The sequence below is a fragment of the Meleagris gallopavo genome, chromosome 3, assembly GCF_905368555.1.
Source record: "Meleagris gallopavo chromosome 3, MGAL_WU_HG_1.1, whole genome shotgun sequence".
Classification (NCBI taxonomy): Eukaryota; Metazoa; Chordata; class Aves; order Galliformes; family Phasianidae; genus Meleagris; species Meleagris gallopavo.
This window is the reverse complement of record NC_139406.1, coordinates 61,690,999-61,712,706: the sequence shown is the minus strand read 5'-3', so window position 1 is coordinate 61,712,706 and position 21,708 is coordinate 61,690,999. Positions and strand designations below refer to the sequence as shown.

The following is a 21,708-nucleotide window of genomic DNA, read 5'->3' as shown; positions in this document are numbered from 1 at the left end:
TTCCAGAGCTAAGCTTGCGATTACATTAATCATGCACACTGAAGCTAATGCTATACGTTACACTTGAGGGTTTCAATAAAGGTTTAGAGCTATGAAGATGGGAAACAGTTCCCAATATTTAGCCCACCGCTAATAGAAAGAAAGAACAGGAAAATGATTACTGAAACAGCTAGATGGCTGTATGTTGAGGAAATACCGAGTGAGCAATTATCAGTTTGTAACTGATGTGACCATTACTCTCTTCTATAGGCCCTTTTGAGCACATCTTTTGCACCTGGCACTTCAGCAAAACAGCAGCTGAAAGAGGACTGGGTAACTTGCTCATAATAGCCCGCTCCCTGCCTTCAGCAGCAAGTGGCCACTTCAGCAGCTGCAGATGTTAATATAAGAATGGACACCGCTAGGTACCATTCTTTAGTTGCAGTGCCAGGATCCTTGTAGTCAACAGCTTGAGCTCTTCAATTCATGATACAGGCTTTATGTTACAAGGTCTCAAGGAAACACTGATAGCTTCTGCTTCAGATGCCCGTGTGAATGATGTGGTGTTTGAGAAGGTCACACGGATGTCCTGCGTTTGCTTACAGTAAAGGCCTTCATTGTGTTTTGCTGATGCAGTCCGTCTAAATCAATATGCATGTCAGCTGTGTAGCTTGCTGAATGCTGAACAGAGAAAAAGAAACCTATGTTATAACTGGTTCTCATTAAACTGCTAAATGGAATACTAAAAGGTAGCTCCAAATCAGGTGCATTTAATAAAGCCATATTTGAATTGGCATACACAGGGTTCCCATGTGTTTTTCAGTTTCCTAGTGTTGCAAGCTTATCATCTATATTACTTATACTTAAATGTTACTTCACTCCAATAAAAACAGGCATCATTTACAATTTCTATCAAACGTTGCTCAGTAAGGCCATGGCTAGGTTCATTAGCTGCTATCTGTAGGCCGCATAGCACACCCCTTGAATTCACTGTACCTTGGAAAGTGATTTATGCCTTTAGATTAGATACGGGTTTGAAGGATTAAAATAAACAGAGGCATGAGCAGGGGATTTTCTGTGGAAGATACATTTTTAGTTAGAACAGAAATAAACAGAGTACTCATTCACCACAGTTTGCATTATTTGCTTACCCTGCAGAAGTCCCCCAAAATAAATTCCAGTGAGGCAGTTCTGTAGTGCAAAGCTGCACACTGAAGAAAGCAGGGTGATGTGAACTGCTGTGGAAAAGTGTTTTCCTGGTTCTATAGTGCAAATCCTTTAGGGGAAGACAACAGGGAGAGCTCTCCAGCAAGTCTTTTTGGCCTCCTCTGGGCTTCCTGCAGCAAAAGCCTGCTGTAGGAGGGGAGGGAGCTGTCAGCCTTTCAGTTCCAGCCATTCCTGGCTCTTCACATCCACTGTTATGACTCAGGCAAGGGCAAGTCCCAACTCCAGCACTGATCCCATAACAGATCAGTATCCCAGCAAGACTGCATAGCATGCATTCATACCCAGACTGCCAAAACTAACCTTGGCCATAGGAATTTGATGTCCTCGCAACTCTAGAGACATTGCATTCCTTAGATATGATAGACCTGTTGAAATACAAATAGAAGCTTTACAGGAGATTCGCCTCAAACTATCTTTCATGTTCAGAGTCATAGCAGCCACTCCTTAGATTTGGGACTTTACAATACATAGTGCTTTGTTTGGTTGCTTACATGGAAACACAACAGTAGGGAATGATTTTATGTAATTTAGTATGAGAAAAAGAGCAAAGGAGCCAGCACTGTGATCATCCAGCAGTCCAGACCACCATCAGCTCAGAATACCATAATACATAGAACAGAGTTTGTCCAACTCCACTTTGCAGCAGCATCAAAGTGCAACAGGTTTCAATCCTTCCCTTTTCAGGTTATGAAAACGTAATAACTTATTGGAAAAAATAATCTTATTTTTAATCAATAATCATGCCTCTGGTAAGATAAATTTATGCTTGCAAAGGCTTCAACAGATGTTTTTCATTGTAATGGCTGAGATCCAGAATCTTTTTACATTCTTATTTTCTTTCCTCAAACTGAAATAACACAAGAGGTTACTCTTTTTTTTTTTTTTTTTTTTTTTTTTTTGTGTGTGTGTGTGTGTGTGTGTGTGAGAAGGAAGTGGATGCATGTAGGAAAAAAAGAGCCCTCTGAACAGGAAGAATAAATCAGAAATACCACAAAATGGGATAAACTCAAATTTTCTGAGTGATGCAGACATTTGGAAATAAAAGCCATCTGAAACAGTAATTTAAAAAACATCACAAGTTCTTTTGAAGTGAATTTCTCAACGAGGAAAGTAACTTTGGCTCAAGGAAGGTGCAGTGGCACCATGAAGCTCATACAAGTTTCCCAAATACTTCAGAAACCCATATAAACTCATCCAAACCAAAAAGGAAAACATAAAACAAGATATTTGACTCACAAAGTAGCCACTAAAATGTCAGCTGGCTACAGAGAGTTCCACCTGCCAATACTGAAATCTAGGACAAAGATCCCAGAGAGTTCAAAATCCTGTAATCCTGACTCAGACCAAAGCTCTATTAACTCTCTAAAACTTCTTCAAAAATGAGAGAGAATACTTATACTATACAATAAGACCAGAGTTAAATGATTTTTTAATGAAAATAACATGCTTGATGAGGATGCTAGGCTTTCAATCCCACAAAATAGAAGGCAGCTACAGCTGTGGCAAAAGTAGGATTTGCTTATTCAACAACCTGCCTTGACCTGAGGCCAGGACAATGAGTTGAGTCTCCCTGTATGCTTAAATCCTTGGCTCTGATGCCTTGGTAGCCAGTAAGGGTGCTAATTAGAGTCAACTGCCATGTTGAGATGTGTAGTGAGAGACCAGCTTCATTTTAACAAGAGCATTGCACAGAAGTAAGTTTTGGTTGGTTTGGTTAAATTACTTGATTAAAATTTGACTGATAATTTACAAGGGATATATAGGTGCTGTATCTGCTGCCAGTCCTCCGAGCCATCCAGCTTTACACAAAAACAAATTTATGTAACGGCCCAGGCTCAATACTGACAGAAATAAGGGTATTCATTTCCCATTCATTTCTCCAAGTGTAAATGAGTAACATAGCAGTCACAAAGTAGTGTGCCTGTATGCTGATTTGGCATTACACGTGTGCTGAAACAATCTGGTGTGCCATGGGGACAATATTCATCATAAATCAATGACACTCACATCTACTGGACACCAGAATTGAAATACAGGACTCAGAAGCAGTTCAGACTGCGTAGGAATTACTGATGGGAGGGATATGCAAAGGGAATATGGATGGGAAATGGTGAAGAAGGGGAAAAGAGCAGAAAAGAAGCAAGGAGAGAGTTAGAGAAGGATGAACAGTATCCTGTATGTTCTTTTTACTGTTCCTTTTTCATCAATGGACAACTTGCACTTTTTTTTTTTTTTGGCTTCCAAACTTGCAATAAAACAGGGAACAGCTTGGAAACACTTATAGGCCTTTAATGATCAGTCACACCTGATGGGTAACAATCATTCAGGTCAGTTCTGAACAAAGTTGAGAGACCTCTATGGAATTTCCATCTGCTCACTGCAAACAGCTTCAGGGGAATTTGGCTGCCAAATATACTTGAATCCATAGTATTATAGTTGAACTGAGTGCAATGTGTGAGTTTTCTAGAGCTAGTTTCCTGCAGCAATCATATCCCAAGCGATAAAATACAGTAAGGCAAACAGTCACATGGGATTAAAGATACTGTAAACGTGGGTCAAAACAGTGAACTGCTATGATGTAAGACCAGTAGCTAGAAGCAGGCATGGCTTTACCAGGTGGCCAAGGCAGGCCAGTTGCAACTCATTTTATCAGGCGCTCTTGCATTGCAAAAAGCCAAGGAGAGCTGCAAGGCTCTGCCACTCGCCTCTATAAACTGAGGCAATCCCTGCAGTGTTTATTATTGCACTGTGTGAGACTGGAGGGGACCAGCAAACAATGGTATATGGTACCACCTAACAGGTTCCAGATTATCCAATAGCTTGTAAGTGGGCATGAGGGAGCAATGCAGAAGTTCTGCAAATTGTCACCATACTTTTCAGACGTTTATAAGCTCTCAGGTGTTGATCACAGTGGTTTATTTATATACTGTGTGCACACTGCTAAGGCCCTCAGCACTAACAGGGAACAGAAGGCAGCATTTTTTGTGATTTTGTTTGATTTTTCTCAGACTTGCTACCACTTTTAGTGAGCAGTTTCTGATATTTTAGTAAAAACGTATGCTAAAGTCACTTTTGAACAGACTTCCCCATTTTGAAGGTCTACAGACAGTTTCAGCATAGGCATTTGTCTCATTGTGACATACAGATGCACTTGAATTTTCAAAGCACTCCCTATTATATCTTATAAGGCTTGCCAAAGGAGGAAACTAGCATTTTGCATAAGGTATGGATATGGGAGATCTTCACTGTGAGCAAGCTGTACAATTTCACTACTTTTTTTTTTTTTTTGGTGCGCATATCACCTTCACTTTGTTTCTAACACCAGTAGAATCTACTTAGCTCTGTATTCAAATCACATTTAAATTAAGTGGCACAGTTTCTGAATATGTTCCTTTACAACATACCGAAGAGATGCTTATAATTGATGTGGTAAGTGTAAATTTATTACAATTATTCACCTATTTGATCAACATCTGCCCACATACCATCACTCTTTGCTGGAAGTTTCATCTACATATACTTTGAGAAACACTTCTAAAACCACAAAACACTGTCATGTTTTGCTCCAGTGCTAAAGCTCTTCATTTCTGTGCAGCTGTAGCAAATTGTAGAATTAAAATGGCCAAGCACAGGCTTTCAAAGACCATCAGAAGATTAAACGCACACTAAAACCCATCACCCACAAAAACAACGAGAGCTATGAAGACTTTCATGGCAACAGATGAAGATTAATTACAGAGAGTAAAATTAAAAAAAAAAAAACAGGAACAAACAAACAAACAAAAAACCCAACAATGGTATATAGACCCTTAACAATTTTTTTTTCTGATCCTTTTCTGAAAGCAGAGAGGATGGAAGCTCCAGAGGAAGAGTGCCTGTCTAGTAGAGTATCCTTACCAGCATAAGGCTGAGGAGGTTACCTTTGATTAAGCAGAGAACTTTTCCAAGCCAGCCTCAAACTCATACAGTATTTAGCTCTTGCTGCACTCATTAGAGGACAAAGGCTGGGTTAAAAGATTTTCTAGCAACCTGTTTGAATTAGACAAATCTGGGTTAAAATATGCCTGACGCTAATCACAAGCTTTTAGTTTAGGTGGGTATTGGAAAAGGCATACACATCAGCAAACAGAAAAGTGTTCGCTGTTAGAGACAAGCTAGGAAACATTTCAGTGCTGTCTTACTCCATACATTCCAGACCTTCCTGCCATCCCACAGCCTAAGAACTCACATGGATTCACAGAATCAGGTGTAAGAACAGAAAGATCGTGCAGGACTCCTTACTAGCTTCTGCACAACACAAGTTCTCCTGTATGAGAGTGGACGTGAGCTCCCTGCACTCCCACAGGTGATATTAGCTACCACTAATATAGAAGAGAGGATAAGAAGAAACTCATTTCAATTTAATTATGTAAATTGGGGAACCATGTACTTCATTCAAGATTCAGCAGCTGTATGAATTAGGTGTTACAAAAGAATTCAGTAACTAACTTTGAATCTACTGTCGTTCAGCAAAGAGAGATTTACTTATCAGAGACACACTGCCATTTGTTGGAAAACACGATAAAAAGATAAGAATTCAGTATTTCAAAGCTCGCTTGTAGCATCTTCATAAAAAAACCTGCCAATCATCCAGTAAAGTTCAGGCATCCTCTTCAGATCAGAATTAACAGAAAGCTAACAGTTTGTTCATCATCCTTCACCAAACAGATGCACTACAGCTGTCTGGTAGCAACTTCCTGGGTCATCAGCTTAGTCACCTGTTGACGGATCGTGAAATCTCTGCATGTGCACACTATCCCTAAAATCAGATGTTTTCCCCCTCTGCTCCCCATTCCCCATTTCACTGCAATTGAAAATCTGTTGCAGAAGCAAATTGCTTAGGTTTACACCAGACCTATTCATGTAAGACAGAAAGTGAAGAAGCATAAGTAACAGATCAGCCTTCAAGCACACAAAGTTACAATGCTGGCTGTTGGGACCTACCAGGTAAGATAGGCCAACTGTTGTGTACAAAATAACTGAAAACACTGAAATTCCTTCTCTTGCCTTTCTCGCACAGTATTATCATAAAGATCACAGCACAGATGAAATGCAGGATCCAGTTTTACATTTCTACCGTGGGACAGGGTTTATTGAAGTCTCGCAGGAATCCATGAGTCTTTGAAACCATCCCAGGAGCAATCAGTAGCACGTTCCAGAGAAAATCTTCTTACCTCCTGGCTAGATAGTTTCAATTTGAAGAACAGATGGTATGATCCTTTAGGAAAATGGAGATAGATGGGCCGAGGCAAATTAAATCATTTGTAGCTATTCATCTGATGGAAATTGAAGCCCTGAGCTGGTGTTGCTTTTTCCTGAGGTGGCAGTGGTAGCAGCAGATGTGAACATGAGGAGTTGAGACACCAAGACCAGAAGACTGAGAGGTACAGTTCCTTTACAGCAAGCTTGTATGCTGCTGATCAGGAGACATTAGCTTGTTCATGAAGCATAGATGTCAAAGGAGAGAGGTAAGAGTAGTGATGCTAACAGAAGAGTGAAAAGTCCTCTGTTAGAGCACCTTTCAGGAGTTATCTGCTACCAGGATTTTGCTAATCTTTTTTTCTGGATTCATGCCCATAACCACAGCACCTGAGAAATCACCCCTTCCTCCTGTGACCAGGCAAAATGCAGTTCACTCATTTGTTTAACAGAGGCCTGGCAATAGATTTTGTAATCTAATTATTTCAATTCCTACTGTTTAACAAATCAGTCTCCTTGAGAAACCTGCATTGAACAAGGTGGAGGTGCTGAGCTCTGTCTCCATGTCCAATGACCTCTGCAGAACTGGTCTTTAGCACCATGCCAAGTGTTTACTATACAAGAGAGGCTCCTTGAGCAGTTCCTATCCCTTTTTCCTGGCAAGACACAGCGTAAGTGCAGGTATGGACTCAGATTTTGGGGGTGACTGTTTTATGACTGTCATGCTCCTTCAAAGCTAAGTACTCTTGCAGAGAGTTGCACAAACACAGCTATGTTCCTGCAGTGAACAAACACAAGTCTGAGTTTGGGGCTGCTGGTTTGACAGAATCACTATGGTTCTGTGTTCATGTGCCCGTGGGAAGGGTGACTTGGGGAGACACACTGCATCAAGTCCTTTCTCCTTTGCTCTGGGAGCTTTCTCTTTCTGCCTGCAAACCTGATAAAAGGGGAAGGAAAATACAAGGGGCAGAGCCAGGTTTCTCCTAATCATTCTCATTCCTCTCCCCACTTGTATGGAGAACTAAAAAAACTTGGGGAAAAAAAAAAAAAAGAGAGAGAAAAACAAAAGAAAAGAAAGAGAAGAAGAAGAAAAGCAGTTGTCTGCTCTCCACAGCAGGAATCACAGTGTGAACAGCTACTGAGTGACTGAGTAAGAAGAGGTTGGGCTTAGCTGCCTTTATTCCTCTGTGCATGTGGCTAACAACAAAGGCCATATGCCCTGATCCTATACATCTTTGGTCTTCTAAGCAGTCTTCAGCATGCAAGTAGCTCTATTAAGCATTATTAATTATTAAAGCATATGTCTGTAAAGATAAAAATAAGAAATATCAGTCCTTTAATTAAAACATCTATAAAGTTAATTCCTTAGACAATTTTGGAGACAGGAATACAAGATAGATTAATAGCTGTTTTGGTGGATGAGTTATTTGCAAGGCACTGTTGATTTCTGCACGAGCATTCATTTTTCACAGAGATGAACAAAAAAAGTTTAGAATAATACCTGTCAAACTATGAGCTTATCTGTGAATTGTTCATTTTGACCATTCACTGTCAATGACACAAGATTTGTCCCATGATATATTTTCTGCTACCTCAATGGGTGAGATGGTTTTATACAAGAAAAACAGCTGATGAGGACTAGAACAGGTCTGTGAATGCCACCAAATGAACTGCTATTCAGCGAAAGACATGAGACAGATTCTGCTCCTATTACTCTTGTATTTCTAAGGGACTATTCAATGTAAGATTGATCAAGTTGTCAGTTACAAATGACATCAAACAAAAACCCGTGTGGCTTATTGATGAGTTTATTTGCAATGCTGTGTCTTCTGTTTTTTGCTCTTGCTGCAAAGCCAGGCATGCTGAAATTGCCTGACATAATGAAGCCAATTCTTTATTTGCCGCTATGATAATCTGGTACTGAACAATTTCATATACTTTTACAAATAAAGCTGCAAGGTACAGTTTGTTTCCCATTATTCCTTTTTGGAAACAGCAGAAGTCTGCATGCCTCTTACAACTTAGCCTTAGAATTGAGTGACAGAAATGTCTAATATTATATTTTTCATTAAAAAAAAGAAAAAGAAAAAAGAAAAAAAAAGATAATGGCTCAAGAAACAAAACCCTGAAGTAGAAAAGTATTTTTATTCCATATATATGCATTTGGACACTGACATCTCAGATGATCAGCAAAACCAGTTGCTTAAAGTACTGATCTTATTGGTAAAAAGGAAACAAAAGGCAGTGATATTTCTTCTTATCCTTGCACTTGAAGAAAACTGCTCACTTTGATAGAAAGTGATAGAGATAGAAAGTGAAGACAGAGACCTTAACATTTCCATAGAAGCAAACGATGAAAATGCAAGCGCTGTTTTAAAACGTGCCTCAAATTTTGGCAGAAAACACAGCTGGGTCCCCTTCAGTTCAGTCTGTTAACTAACCTCATCAGGTTGAAATCCAGCCCTTTCCCATAAGCACCAGGCTTTTGTAGTGTTTTCTCAACCCACAGCCAGAGCCCAGCTGACTGAGTGCTTGCATATGCATCAACAGAACAAGGCATCCTTCCCTGTCTGGCCCTGAAAGCCCCAAACACTAAAGTGAAGGGGAACCTTTTAAAGCAGGGTTTTAATTAGCAGCCATTGTTCCTAGGCTGGCAGGACAGGCAGAAAGACTCTCCAATTTGACAACTGCAATCACAGTGGGAATCTAACTTTGCAATTGAATCAATCTGCAAAATCCAGAGGGCTTGTACACTGAAAATAAAATAAAATAAAAAGCTTTTTCCTTTTTCCAGGGCATTAATTACAATAGTGCACACTGCTATGTTTAAGGGTCTGTGAGCATTTATCTCATATATTTTTAAGAGGAAAATAAAATCATAAAAATCCACTACAGAACGAGAACTGGTCATACAAGTCTAAACATAAAAGTGAAATTCAGCATTAAGTCTGCCACTTGATCTTTAACTTGCAGCATCTGCACTACAGATGGCTATTTCTGAAGATGTCTGAAATGGCTAACTGGGAAAAGGGGATTTCAGGAGGAAGATATTCTTTGACTTTACTGGTCTTGGCATATATTAGGTAGGGGTTTAGATTTTAACAGAGATTGCTCCACTTTCAGTTGAGAGGTGCACATTTGATGATGCATTACATGATAGCACTGTTTCAGGAAAACCATGCTGAATACTCCAAGTAAGAACTAGAGTACTGGAGGCTGTCTTTTCAAATGTAAACAGGTAAAACCTGACTTTTCTGTGGTTCTCACTAGCCTAGGCACAGCTCTCCTCCAGCCATTCTTCTGGCAGGCAGGGAATTCACCTCATCATATTAACTACTGAAATTTCTGCAGAGAGCTTCTCCGTGCTTCTTCATGAACAAAAAAGATTTTACTCATACTTAAAAAAAGATGAAAAATATCCATAGAAATGAAAGCAAATCGTACTCAAGCTCATTTCACAGTATCATCTATTTTATGGCTATACAGAAAAAGCAAACATTTCTGTTTAAACAGAAAGAATGTAGGAAATAATATGAAATAACATCTCACCTCACTATAGTTATGGTTTGGAAAAGATAATTCTGTGTATTGCTTTTATTTCTTTGCTATATTTTAAAAGCCAGAGATACTCTATTTCATGTGAAAGGAAGTTGTGAATGTCACTTTCCTGAAGGCATTTGAGGCCAGGTTGGATTGGGCTCTGAGCAACCTTGTCTAGAGGGAGGTGTCCCTGCCTATAGCAGGGGGTTGGAACTACATGATCTTAAAGGTCCCTTCTGACCCAAACCATTCTATAAATCTATGCACTGTGCACTGTATCACATTAGGACAAACAGATCCAAGATGGTCACTATAACCCATAGGCAAGAGGAGAGTCCAATCAGAAGCCGTTAAATTAAACTTCAGAGTGAAGAAAATAATTTAAAATGCCAAAATAAAAGATAGTGAGGAACAAAAAAAATGTTCTTCAAAATCTATCTTATGTTAATTTAAGCAGTCAGTTCTATTAGGAATTGCCTCTATTTTCACTGCCAAAAGATACAATAAAGTTTTCTTATCAGCACAGGTTTTCTTACTGACAGCAGCTGAGATTCCCTGACATCAAGATGGGGGAGCAGTGAAAAGGCCCTCTCGGAGGAACAGACATATTTATGGACTCTTTTCAGCTGCCTAGAATCTGAGCTGAATGAAAACATAGATGTAGCCAGAAGCAATTTGTGAGCTACATGCAAAGCAAACCTCCTGCTGATTTGAAGAACGCTTTTTTAATTGCATGTTAAATATATCTTAAAAGTCCATGAAAGCTGGCAAGGCAAGCTTATAGAAGCTGAGAAGTATCAAAAGTGAAAGAGTGTAAGTAAAAGCTAATATCCGTAGCAAAATCAGCTTCCGTGTGAATATGCATACTATTTTTTTTCTCCATTCCTCTCTCATTCAACGCAAAGGACAGGCAGAGTTCAAATAATGAGCAGCTATGTAATATTAGTGCCTGCAGGCCTTATTTACTATATACAATTCATATCCTGCTCTGAAGACAGAGTTATTAAATTCCTCACAAACTTTTTCATGGTTCTACTCACAGCATTGCATGTAAAAGGCTTTGCAAACAAAATGAATTCATTTTTCATGTTTCTGAGGACAGGGACACATTGCAAGAGGCAAGTGTTACTCTCATTTCATAGAGAGGGAACTGGAGGTCAAAAGGCCAGAAGTATTTGAAACATGCAGTTTAAGCAACTAGGACCTGATATTTTAAAAAAAATATTTCACATTAAGAAGTAACTTTGTTTACTTCATTCCAAGAGTGAGGGTTTTTTTTTTTTTCTACAAAACTGCCCACATCCCTCCAGAAAGGCATTCAAAAAATGAGTAACCATCTGAAAAAATTTGGCTTCACAGAATGGCCAAAAATCACAGAGCAACCCAAAATTTAACCACAAGGTGCCTTTTCCCTTTCTTGCTATCCTGCCAGATTTCCCCTTAGCAAACAAAGGAGCCCAACAGACAACAGTGCCTTTGCTTATTTCTCAGAAAGGTTTAGCTTTCTGTGCAGGAAGGATGATATCCTGCAGGATAACAGGAGTCAGCATCATCTGCATCTACCATAAATCTGGGAACCAAACTTCTGCACAGTCAATATAGAGAAATAAGTGCCTCTAAAGAACAATTCTGAATGCCTCAATGTGGTGGCCAACATCAGACACTGTGACCTGAACACTCCTATGAGCCCATTGAATCTGAGGAGTATGGGGCGATATAGGCAAGGTGGCAGGATATTGTGCATAGGAAAAGGAAGCTGTGTAGGCAAACTACCTGGCATATTTTGTATTTCTTTTCTTAGCTTAGCAATATTATATTCTTCCAACTTGCTATCTAAAAGGGAAAACACAGCGGGAATTTACTCACAAAACTCTTTTGATCGAAAAGAGAAGGCTCTCCTGTTCTGATTTCAAATCCTGTGCTGAACATCCCTGGAGCTGGAAAGCTTAGTGCCATCACAATTATTTCTGTTATTTGTGAGCATGGGAAATTGCCTGTTGCTATGGGATTTGCACTAGGTGGCACATGGGCAGTTGTGCAAGGGGGTGTAAGAAGTCTTCTCTGCCTGCAGACAAGTGAGACTTAGGTGGACTGTGATCTTTTCTCTAGAGAAAGATCTGCTGAGGCACACAAAGACTTCTGTCTATTCCCTTCCATCTCCTCCACCCTGAATCCCAATCAGGCCCAGTTACCTTAAACTCAAATCGCTTTCCTCTTAGAATCATAGTCATTAAGGTTGGAAAAGATTAACATCAAGATCAACCCATTACCAGCAACCCATCACCATGTCCAGTAACCACATCCCTCAGTGCCACATCCACTGTTTCTTGAACTACTCAGGACAGTGTCTCCACCACCTCCCTGGGCAGCCTGTTCCAATGCCTCACCACTCTTTCTGAGAAAATTTTTTTCCTAATATTGAACCTGAACCTCTCCTGGCACAACTTAAAGCCATTACCGCTCATCACTAGTTACCTGTGAGAAGAGGCCGACCCCCATCTCTCTACAAGCTCCTTTCAGGTGGTTGTAGAGAGTGATAAGGTCTCCTCTGAGTCTCCTCCTCTCCAAGTATTCTTTTCCAACTGATCTCTTTGTTTCATTCCTGTAAACATTTCTTTGTACTTTTTCTGTTGCAACTCAAATGTGCAAACTTTGTTTCTCTTGCACTCAAATACAACACCTTCTTTTTCCATGTTGGCAGGACTGGGCAGAAAATCCATGCATAGCTTAAACAGACTTGATAGCCTGAGCAGCCTAAAACAGGCTATTTCAGCAACAGGACACATCCAACTCACACGTAAAAATATTCTTTGGGAACAGAGCTGCCAAAAGCTTACAAAGTTTCAACTCAGAGTGTTCAAACTACAATTTCAAAAGGCTTAAAAATTGGCCCGATTTGCGCAACAGAATAAGAGAGTATTTTTCTGACACAGGACTAGCATGAGTCACTCTTACCTTGTGTCAGAAGTGTATGTTCTCTTGAATTATGCAGGATGGGCTCATTACACAGGGGTAACTGAGGGACACTTACTTCAAAATGCCCTTGATGTGAAGCACAATTATTGCAGCAAGGTAGTAAAATTTCAGTGAAAGAACAACACGCCTTTAAAGTCTGATAGTTAGGACACAGCTCTAGAAAATAAGATATCTGTGTTAAAAACCTCTGGCAGATTAGAAAGTTGATTCTAGCTTTCCAGTTCTGGAAGAAAGACCTGGAAAGCTCTCTGTTAAAATCACAACAAAAAAGGAACATTACTAGCCTTCGCCTTCCTTAATATTTACCTTAATTGATATTCATTTTATTGAAAGCCTTCCACAATAAAAAGCTTTAAAAAAATAATAATGTTCAAAACCTGGCATTTTTCGGGTTACCTTCAGACCAAAACCCAATGTTTTTTTTCTTTCCTTTCACCCCAGTTCCCAGTCAATTTGAATCTTGGGGATTCCTATGATTGCTCACAGTAGGTGGCATCTGGTTGAAAACCTGGCTTGTATGGCACACAAGAGACTTGAATGGCAATTCCATTGAATCTGATTTGGAAAATGGATTCAAGTTAATAGTTGAGAACCTTAACAAAACACAGGGGTCGAGAGAATTTTGTAGAGAGCACAGGCACATACAAAAAAATGCTAAAAACCTATTTTTTGGATGAAAACAGTATCCTTGGAAAGTCTTTGGAAAATGTTTGAGCAATCCGAATAACTACCCTTGTAAAATATGCTGTACATCACACTTTCATTCCTGAAACACAAATGTACCTCTTTTCTTTCTGTTTTATTTTTAATTAAATAGAATTTTCTTACCACATTGTCCAAAGGGAAATCACTTAATTCTCCTGCTTCTCCTTTGGGAGAAAAATAGTTAAGGAATTTGTCATCTTTAGCTCTCTTTTACTGTAGATGGCAACACACAGTTTTACAAGTCAAGGTCACATTTAGCTAGTTGTCATGGTGAAAGAAAACACAAGGGAAATTGGGCATATTGCATTTAGTTTGGCTTTCTGGGAGAAATAACACACAAGAAACCTTGTCATGAAGAGGCTATGCTGAGCCAACCTTTGGTACCTTAACAGTCATCTTTTTGGTGCTCATATCCAAATGGATAAATGAAGCTTTTCCTCTGCTCAGCTGTAAATCAATACCACCAATGTATTCCTTAAGAAAATTGTTAACAAATTATATCGATGCCTGACCAGTCAACAGTAGAATTTTCATTTCAATTATCCACAGAGAAATAGGAACTGTTTTTGAAAAGTATTCAGAACAAATCTGAAGTTGCACATTGCAACCATATTCAAGATAAATATTTCAGCAGACATAACTGTCTCAGTGCTAAATGTTTTATGGGAAAAATAATTACAGACATATCTATGAGCTCTTAGTGACTACTTTCTCCAAAGTAGGAATTGACAGAAACTGACAAACTTGTGGAAAATGCAATTTCAAAGCAAACCTTTCTTCTTTCTAAATATCTTCAAAGTGTACTAAGAAAAGCTTCCTTAGCAAAGTAGCTGAGCTGTGGTAGATGATGTTCCCCCAGAGAAACTCTTTGGGTAACCGCTTGCTGTATGAACAAATTAAAAAGCTGGCCTGAAGATTGCGGGAATAGCAGTATGAAGAAAGGGCAGAGATAAGAATCAGCTGAGGAAACACCAATATATGGCTGATGTTTGATCTTTCTCTAGAGGCTAAAAACCATTTGAAGACATCCTAAATTAGAAAGCAAGACAGTCTGAACTATCATGAATAAAGTGGATGAAAAGAACAAGTTGCTGAAAAAAGAAGTGTGCTGCAGTTCACAATAAAATCCTTTCCACCTGGGATATTTTGAGTGGCAATGATGTAATCCTGATTGCTAGTCGAAGTTCCTAATTCCTACCCTAAATCCAACTTAGAATCATACAAGGCATTTGACTGTATTCTGACCCAGACAAGAGTACAACCACTTCCTATAGAGGGTCTGTAAGAAAGAAGGGGAGAGACTCTTTAGCAGAGTCTGTGGTGATAGGATTAGGGGGAAGGGTTTCAAACTAAAAGAGGGGAGATTTAGTCTGGATATAAGGAAGAAGTCTTTGACAATGAGGGTGGTGAAATGCTGGAACAGTATGCCTAGAGAGGTGGTGGATGTCCTTACCTTGGAGACATTCAAAGTCAGGGGTCAGGCTGGGCAGGGCTCTGAGCAGCCTGAGCTGTAGGTGTCCCTAATCACTGCAGGGGAGTTGGACTAGATGACCTCTAAGGATCCCTTTCAACTAAAACAATTCTATGATTCTGTGATTCTGTAACTGTCTGAAATTCTATGATTCTCTTCCCTCTGTCCTAGCTCATCCTATAGCAGCTGTTACACAAGTGTCCTCAGTCTGGATTCAAAACTTTCCATCAACAATCTGGTTGATTGAAAAAAACAGTAGCAATGTCACTACTATGGCCTGCTCCTTTTGAAAAAGGAAAGAGGTCCTAGGAAAGAAAGATGATCATTTATTTGCTGTTAGGCAATGAAAGAAAATCAGAATTAAAAGAATATCAATTAAACAAACAAAAATTAAACAAAATATTAAACAAACATTAAACATTAAACAAACAAAAAACATAAAGCTAACAGCTTCAGGTTATGACCACTGAGAGATTTTCAGTTTTACAACAATTTAGGAGGGTTCCCCCTCACTTTCCAAGTCAGCTGCTGCCTTTGCAGACCACTATGCCCTGTTATTTGCTTCCTGGTCAGATAAACTGTCAAAACTGACCCAACTGTTTACAGTCACTCCAGGATCTTATGCTCACAAGCCTAAATAGAAGACACTGATTATTTGGCCATGTGCTTTCTTTCCAAGCCCTCCCATCTTCCCTCCTTCCCCATGAAGGAGCACATTCCAGCTCTGTGAGTAGGATCCATCCTCCACCATTTAAGAAAAACTGATCTAAAGTATAACCTTACCTTATATCTATGTAAGTGCATGGTAGGGATAAAAGACCCCAGATTACCGTGAGTGCTTCTTAAAAAAAAAGTCTCAGTATTATTCTATAGAGCAAAGCAGGGAATGAAGAGAGAAACTGCACAGAAAAGCTAAAAAAAAAACACGCCCAATTTTACAATGAGACTGATTCATAAAGTACTACTTTCTAAAACAGGCTCAAAATTGTGTATCCAGTTTAGTATTTCTATGCAGATGTGAGGAATCCCATTTTTGTCCCTGAGAGCAAGGAGTGTCATGGCTGACCCATGACTGAAATGGCTGAGCATCCAGAGAGGTGCTGCAAAGAATGAGTACATCTAAATGATAGCATCTAGAGGCTCCAGAGCACCCTCATCGGAAAAAAAAAAAGAATGAGAACAAGGATTTCTAGTAGTGGCAAAGTTCTTATTAACGTGTGCAGACAGCCTCATGGGCAGGAAGAAGCTGCACTGCTTTCTGACAGGGAAAATGATTTTAAGTTGAGGGAGGGGAGATTTAGATTGGATGTCAGGGAGAAGTTCTTTACTATGAGAGTGGTGAGGTGCTGGAACAGGCTGCCCAGAGAGGTTGTAGATGCTCCATCCCTGGAGATGTTCAAGGGCAGATTGGATGGGGCCCTTGGCAGCCTGGTGTAGTATTAAATGGGGAGTTTGGTGGCCCGGCTTGTGGTGGAGGGGTTGGAGATTCATGATCCTTGACAAATCTTCCAACCCAGGCCATTCTGTGATTCTGTGACAGCTCATGCCAGAGCCATTTCTAAATGAAAAAAAGTAGTTAAGAGGAGAGAGAAGGTAGCCCAGCAAACTACGGCAAGAATTCATGTTACGCTTGCAGTGCATTCTATCTTAAGCTGCTCAAAAGTTAGAAAGGAAGAATGTTTGTCACATTGTCCTATACTGTATGATTGCTCAGAGAGAAACTATTTCAGATGTATAAATACAGTGGACAGCCCAATAGCTGCTACTGGAAACAACTAAATCAACCTTCTGCTTTGGGGATACTGTCTGTACCAAGAATCAGAATTGGGGTGTATCAGGATCCTTTATTTTGTGCCTAGAGTATGTAATTCTGCATATCTATCTCTTTAATTCACTATTGCAGAAAGTCTAAGAAAAAGAATCCAGCACACAGCTACAGATACAGCAATTCATTTCTACTGTGCTATAGAAATCCCAGCTCTTTCTGTATTTTTCATTATGCTGAAATGATGTCAGAGCAGCAACAGAAAAATCATTACAAGTCTGCCCACATGGTATTCAGGCAAAGGCATAGATTCTCCAAGGATGGTATATTTCAGGTGTTTAAGTGTGACAACACGACATAGCCCCGATATTAATTGCACCTCAGAAGGGACTATTTCTTCTAGCAGCTGTAAAAAGAGATAGTTAAACCTAGTTAGCTAAATCCCAACTTTACTTTGTATGCTAATAAAGGACACGGTATAGCTGTCAGACAGTAATTCTTCCTTCTCGGAATCAATACAGCATAAATTGCCCAATACCAGGGCTCCACAGGGGAAAGTGTTTATAGGTGAAGTGCGAGATCAGTGCTCAGATAACTTCCATCTTTCATTCCAGCAATACTATTTCTGTATTGTAATTTGAACTATAGGTCAGGGAAGGTATCTCAAAATATCATCAAGGGAAAAAAAGTGAGAGAATCTGTGTTGAATTGCAGCTGAGATGGACTTTGTGGAAAAGCCGGGAGCACAAGGATAACATAAGCAATGAATCAGAGCACAGGGCAGGGAGCACATGTCAGGGAGGAACAAGAAGCATCCAGGAAAAGGCTGCAAAAGCAGTAGCAGATGTATTGGGATTAAATGTATACATGCAAGGAAATTAAAGTATGTAACTTGTTCCTAAAGCAGACATCTCAAACGCTTGGTGATAAATAATCTTCCTCGAGAGGGAATGTATCTGATTACATTAGCATGAAGCTTAAATCCAATTACTATTTCAATTAATAATTTGAAAATAGAAGGTATTGTAGATAACATTCACATGCAACACCACTGTTGGCACATATAAATGAAGACAGAATGCATGTACAAAATGATCTCTCTTGTTTGATAAGCCAAGCTTTTCAGACAAAATGGATGTAAGTTTTGGCTATTGCAGACCTAGAAACCTAAGGCATGCAGCTGAACAGCATTTTGAAATGCATTTAAAATGGCATCTTGAAAAGCAACCACTCTGAAATGATCTAGGGTCAAAGTGGGCAAGCAATAGAACACGTTTCCACTACTGCAGCAAAAGTGTTAATACAAACTGTGGACGTACAAAGGTAGGAAAAATGGGTGATGGCTTCATTTTTCTCTATAGCAGGGATAAATGCATTAAAAAGCTAGATAGATACATTTGAAAAAATTGGTGCTCTTAAAAACAGTCACTGAATTGTTCAAGACCTGTAGAAAATATCCTATTATGAGGACTTAGAGTTCAACAGGTTTAGGCCATTAAAAATAAAATTCAGAATCAGACTACAGTGCATAAGTGCATTTATGAGAAGGAAATTGAGGGTCATTTAACAGCCAAGGAAAGTATGATAAAGGCTGAAAGCTGAAGCCACATCAATTTGTGTGAGAAATTAGGCACTTTTCATACAGAATAGGTGATCTCTTGTTTCTCTGAAACAAGAAGTATTAGGAACTACTATTGTTTGAAATCCTCATGTCAGAACTGTGGTTTTTAAAACAACCCTTGTTTCTTTGTATTTTTAATTTTTCTTTTTCTTTTTCTTTTTTTTTTGAAGGAGTCGTGGTTTTGACAACTTACAGACTAGTGTTCTTACACGTATAGTGTTATGGACTAAGTCTAGAAGAAACAAACAAGTCGTTTTTGTGGATGAAAATGATGAAAACTGAAATATGATACACTTAGCCAAAGCCCAAAAACGAGAAAATGGCACTTCAGTTTAAAACCGAAGGACGGTGGATTTGATCCAAAGCTATAAAGCTTCTGTCAACTTGAATAGCATCTTCTTTTCCATGCACTGTTTTACCAACATGCTGTGTGTAGTTCTATTCACCTCAGAGGTAATGCTGTGAAATTTCACAGCTTTGATCCACAGGTCTGATGAGACAATGAAATAATCACTCTGTAATTTAAAGTCTGTAGATCTATCAACACAGTCTTATTAACAAGAGAACTTTGAATGACGTTCACCTGCTGCAGTTTAATATATCCTCTTTTTTCTACTAATAATCAACGAGTATATTCCCTCAATTAAAAAAATGCCGTTTTAATCTTCTTTAGCAGAAAAACCACATCCATTCATGCATTAACTACTCAAATGAACTTGAATATAAAGCTTTATCTTTAAAATAGCCTCCCAAAGTCTTCTTTTGATGATTCCCTGTCTTCCCCAAAAGCAACATGAATTGTGATCCTGGTAGTGTGCATTAGTCTTTCAACAACACTGTATCCTTTGAAGCAAAAATAGCCAACAAAAGCATCATCAGAGTTGTGGGTATCCTGGCAGCAAATGCTGATGATTCTCATGAGAAATGTTCTTAGGAACCTGAAAAGCAACAGGAAGAATTTGGAAGTTGGGGGAGGCAAGGCTGAGCATTTGGCAAAGTCCTCTTTTTGTACTTAAATTCTGTTCTTCAAGATACCCCTCTGTGAGACAATGCAGGCGTCAGACTTCACTGTCTATTATTGGAAAACTGTGCTGCCTAATCTGTGTAGGCAAAGGACAGAGCAGAGTCACGGAGTTTCTATGGAGATGGGAATTGGTGAGGAAGTGCATTTTCTTCCAATTCATCCCGTCTTCCTGATCTTTTAAGGGGCCATTATAACCATTTATCTCCCTATGAAGAAATCATGATGCCTTTGGGAATAATTGCAAAAGCAAGGATATGCAGGGCCGCAGATGAGGATATCTGATGTATTTTCACCAAATCCAGCATTTCAAAGGAGAATTCACAGCAATTTTTTGTTCTTAAACCTGACAGTACATGCCTGACACAGATAAGCTTGCAGGCTGATTTTGATGGGAAATGCAAATTCAGTAAGAGGTAATGTAGGGCAGTAAGCATGTCCCAAATAGCAGTGCATCTACTTGATACTAACCTGCAATCAAACAATTGCATACTGCTCAAACTTCACAGAGTAAGCATCTTGTCCACCACAGGCTGTCTGCAAGCCCAGGGAACTGCTCAAATGGCTTTAGTTACTGCTTGGACACACAAGCAGGCAAATTAGACGTGCTTTACACCATGTTTCATGCACCTGAGAGATGCCCTGGAAATTTTAGGTAAATTCTCAGCTTTCAGAGAGAATTGGTATATTTAAACTCTGTTACCTCCATGTTCACTCTTCTTCCAGTGAAACTGTCTTAGGAGGAGAAATTTCTAACTGGAAAAGGAAATTGTCTGCAGGAAGAGAGAGTTACAAAGCTGGATTTTTATTTTAAAGCCAATTGTTTGGCTTCTGTTACTCTGTGTTGGTTTGAGACTGCTCCTTTATCTACACATGTATATTGTGAAGCTAAAGGACTGGGGAGAGAAGTTAAAACAAATTGTGATGGAGTCATCAAAGAGAAATATATATATCTGGCTTCAATTTAGCCCAATTAAGGGACATAATATATATGGTAGGTGACACCTGCTTACAAGGGCTTGTAAAGAAATATGTTTTCTAGTTTGTATTCTTACGTAAAAGAAGTTTTTCCTTCAAATCTTCAAGGACCAGATGTTTGTGCAGGGTTCATAGTGGGAACACTTTGCTGTCCTCCCAGTGGGAAGCTGGGTGTCACCTGTCCTGCAAAGGTACCACCACTGCCAGGCACTGTGGGTGCTTTGTGCATTGAGAGCACATTCTGATATGCATTTGAAGCTAAGCTTGATTTATCTCATAAAAGAGGTTTGCTCCAGGACTACACTCCAGAAGGTACAGGGAGGCCAGGGGAGGAGGCCAGCGGAATTACTCTCCTGGAGCTTAGTGAAGGCAAAGGGCCATAGAAAAAAACAAGTTCCTCGAAAACCAAAAAGAGTTGGGGGTAGGAATTTCCCTAAAGCCATGTAAATCCTGAGGAAAGCACTATGTATGTGTATGTATATATCTCACAGTGACAAATAACACGATTAGAGTAATTTCTTCTGAGCTTAACTTGCAGATCTCCTTTGGTTTCAACCTTTTGCAGTTTTTGTTTAATTTCTGATAGAAGTTGGATTGTAAAAGTCGTATTTAGAAAATGCAAAATAAACAACATATATACCAAGGGATAAAATTGCATAACTTAATTTGGTACATAGGAAAAACAAAATTATGGAGTATTCAGCTACAGTAGTTCAAACTAATACTTTGCTCCCATTTTCAGTAAAACAGATCCTTTTGTTAATAAAGACAAGCATTTATGTACTGATACAGTTTCAAAAAAAAATAATGAAAGAATATGACTAGAAATCTTATTATTAGTTCACAAGTTCAGAAGATATTATCTTCTGTAGAGTTCTCTGTACGGTTACTAACACACATAGCAAATAGCCTTATACTTACTTCTTAAAAGATTTCTCTTTTTTGGATCTACTTACCTCAGATTTTTAGAATGACTGAAGTTTTTCTGAGTTAGATCTCTTCCTTTCTTTTCTTACTGGTAAAGCACTGCAATACAGTGATTTGTTTGCCAGATCCATTCTTCCTTCCTCCCCTTTCCCCACAACCCAATCCCTCAGTTTGCTTGCCAGGACAATTCAGGAGTCACGTTTTCCTTGTGCAGTGTGCATCACCTCAGCATTTTTTACTTATACACACTGTGCAAACTT

At 39.2% G+C, this 21,708-nt stretch overlaps 1 protein-coding gene across 2 annotated transcripts in view; it reads right to left on the bottom strand.

Moving 5' to 3' along the window:
- LOC146544746 (uncharacterized) overlaps window positions 1-21,708 on the bottom strand; it is a 64,736-nt gene that overhangs the window by 28,786 nt on the left and 14,242 nt on the right. Inside the window, exons 2-3 of one of the 2 annotated variants that reach the window (XR_014882564.1) lie at window positions 1,507-1,571; window positions 1,131-1,332 (exon numbers count right to left, since the gene is read on the bottom strand). Coding sequence is in view for 1 of the 2 variants with exons in the window: in XM_085221233.1 (XP_085077359.1) it covers window positions 1,507-1,571 (65 nt within the window). In the remaining variant the exon portion in view is untranslated. The remainder of the gene's footprint in view (window positions 1-1,130; window positions 1,333-1,506; window positions 1,572-21,708) is intronic. The other variant, XM_085221233.1, reaches the window with a different exon arrangement.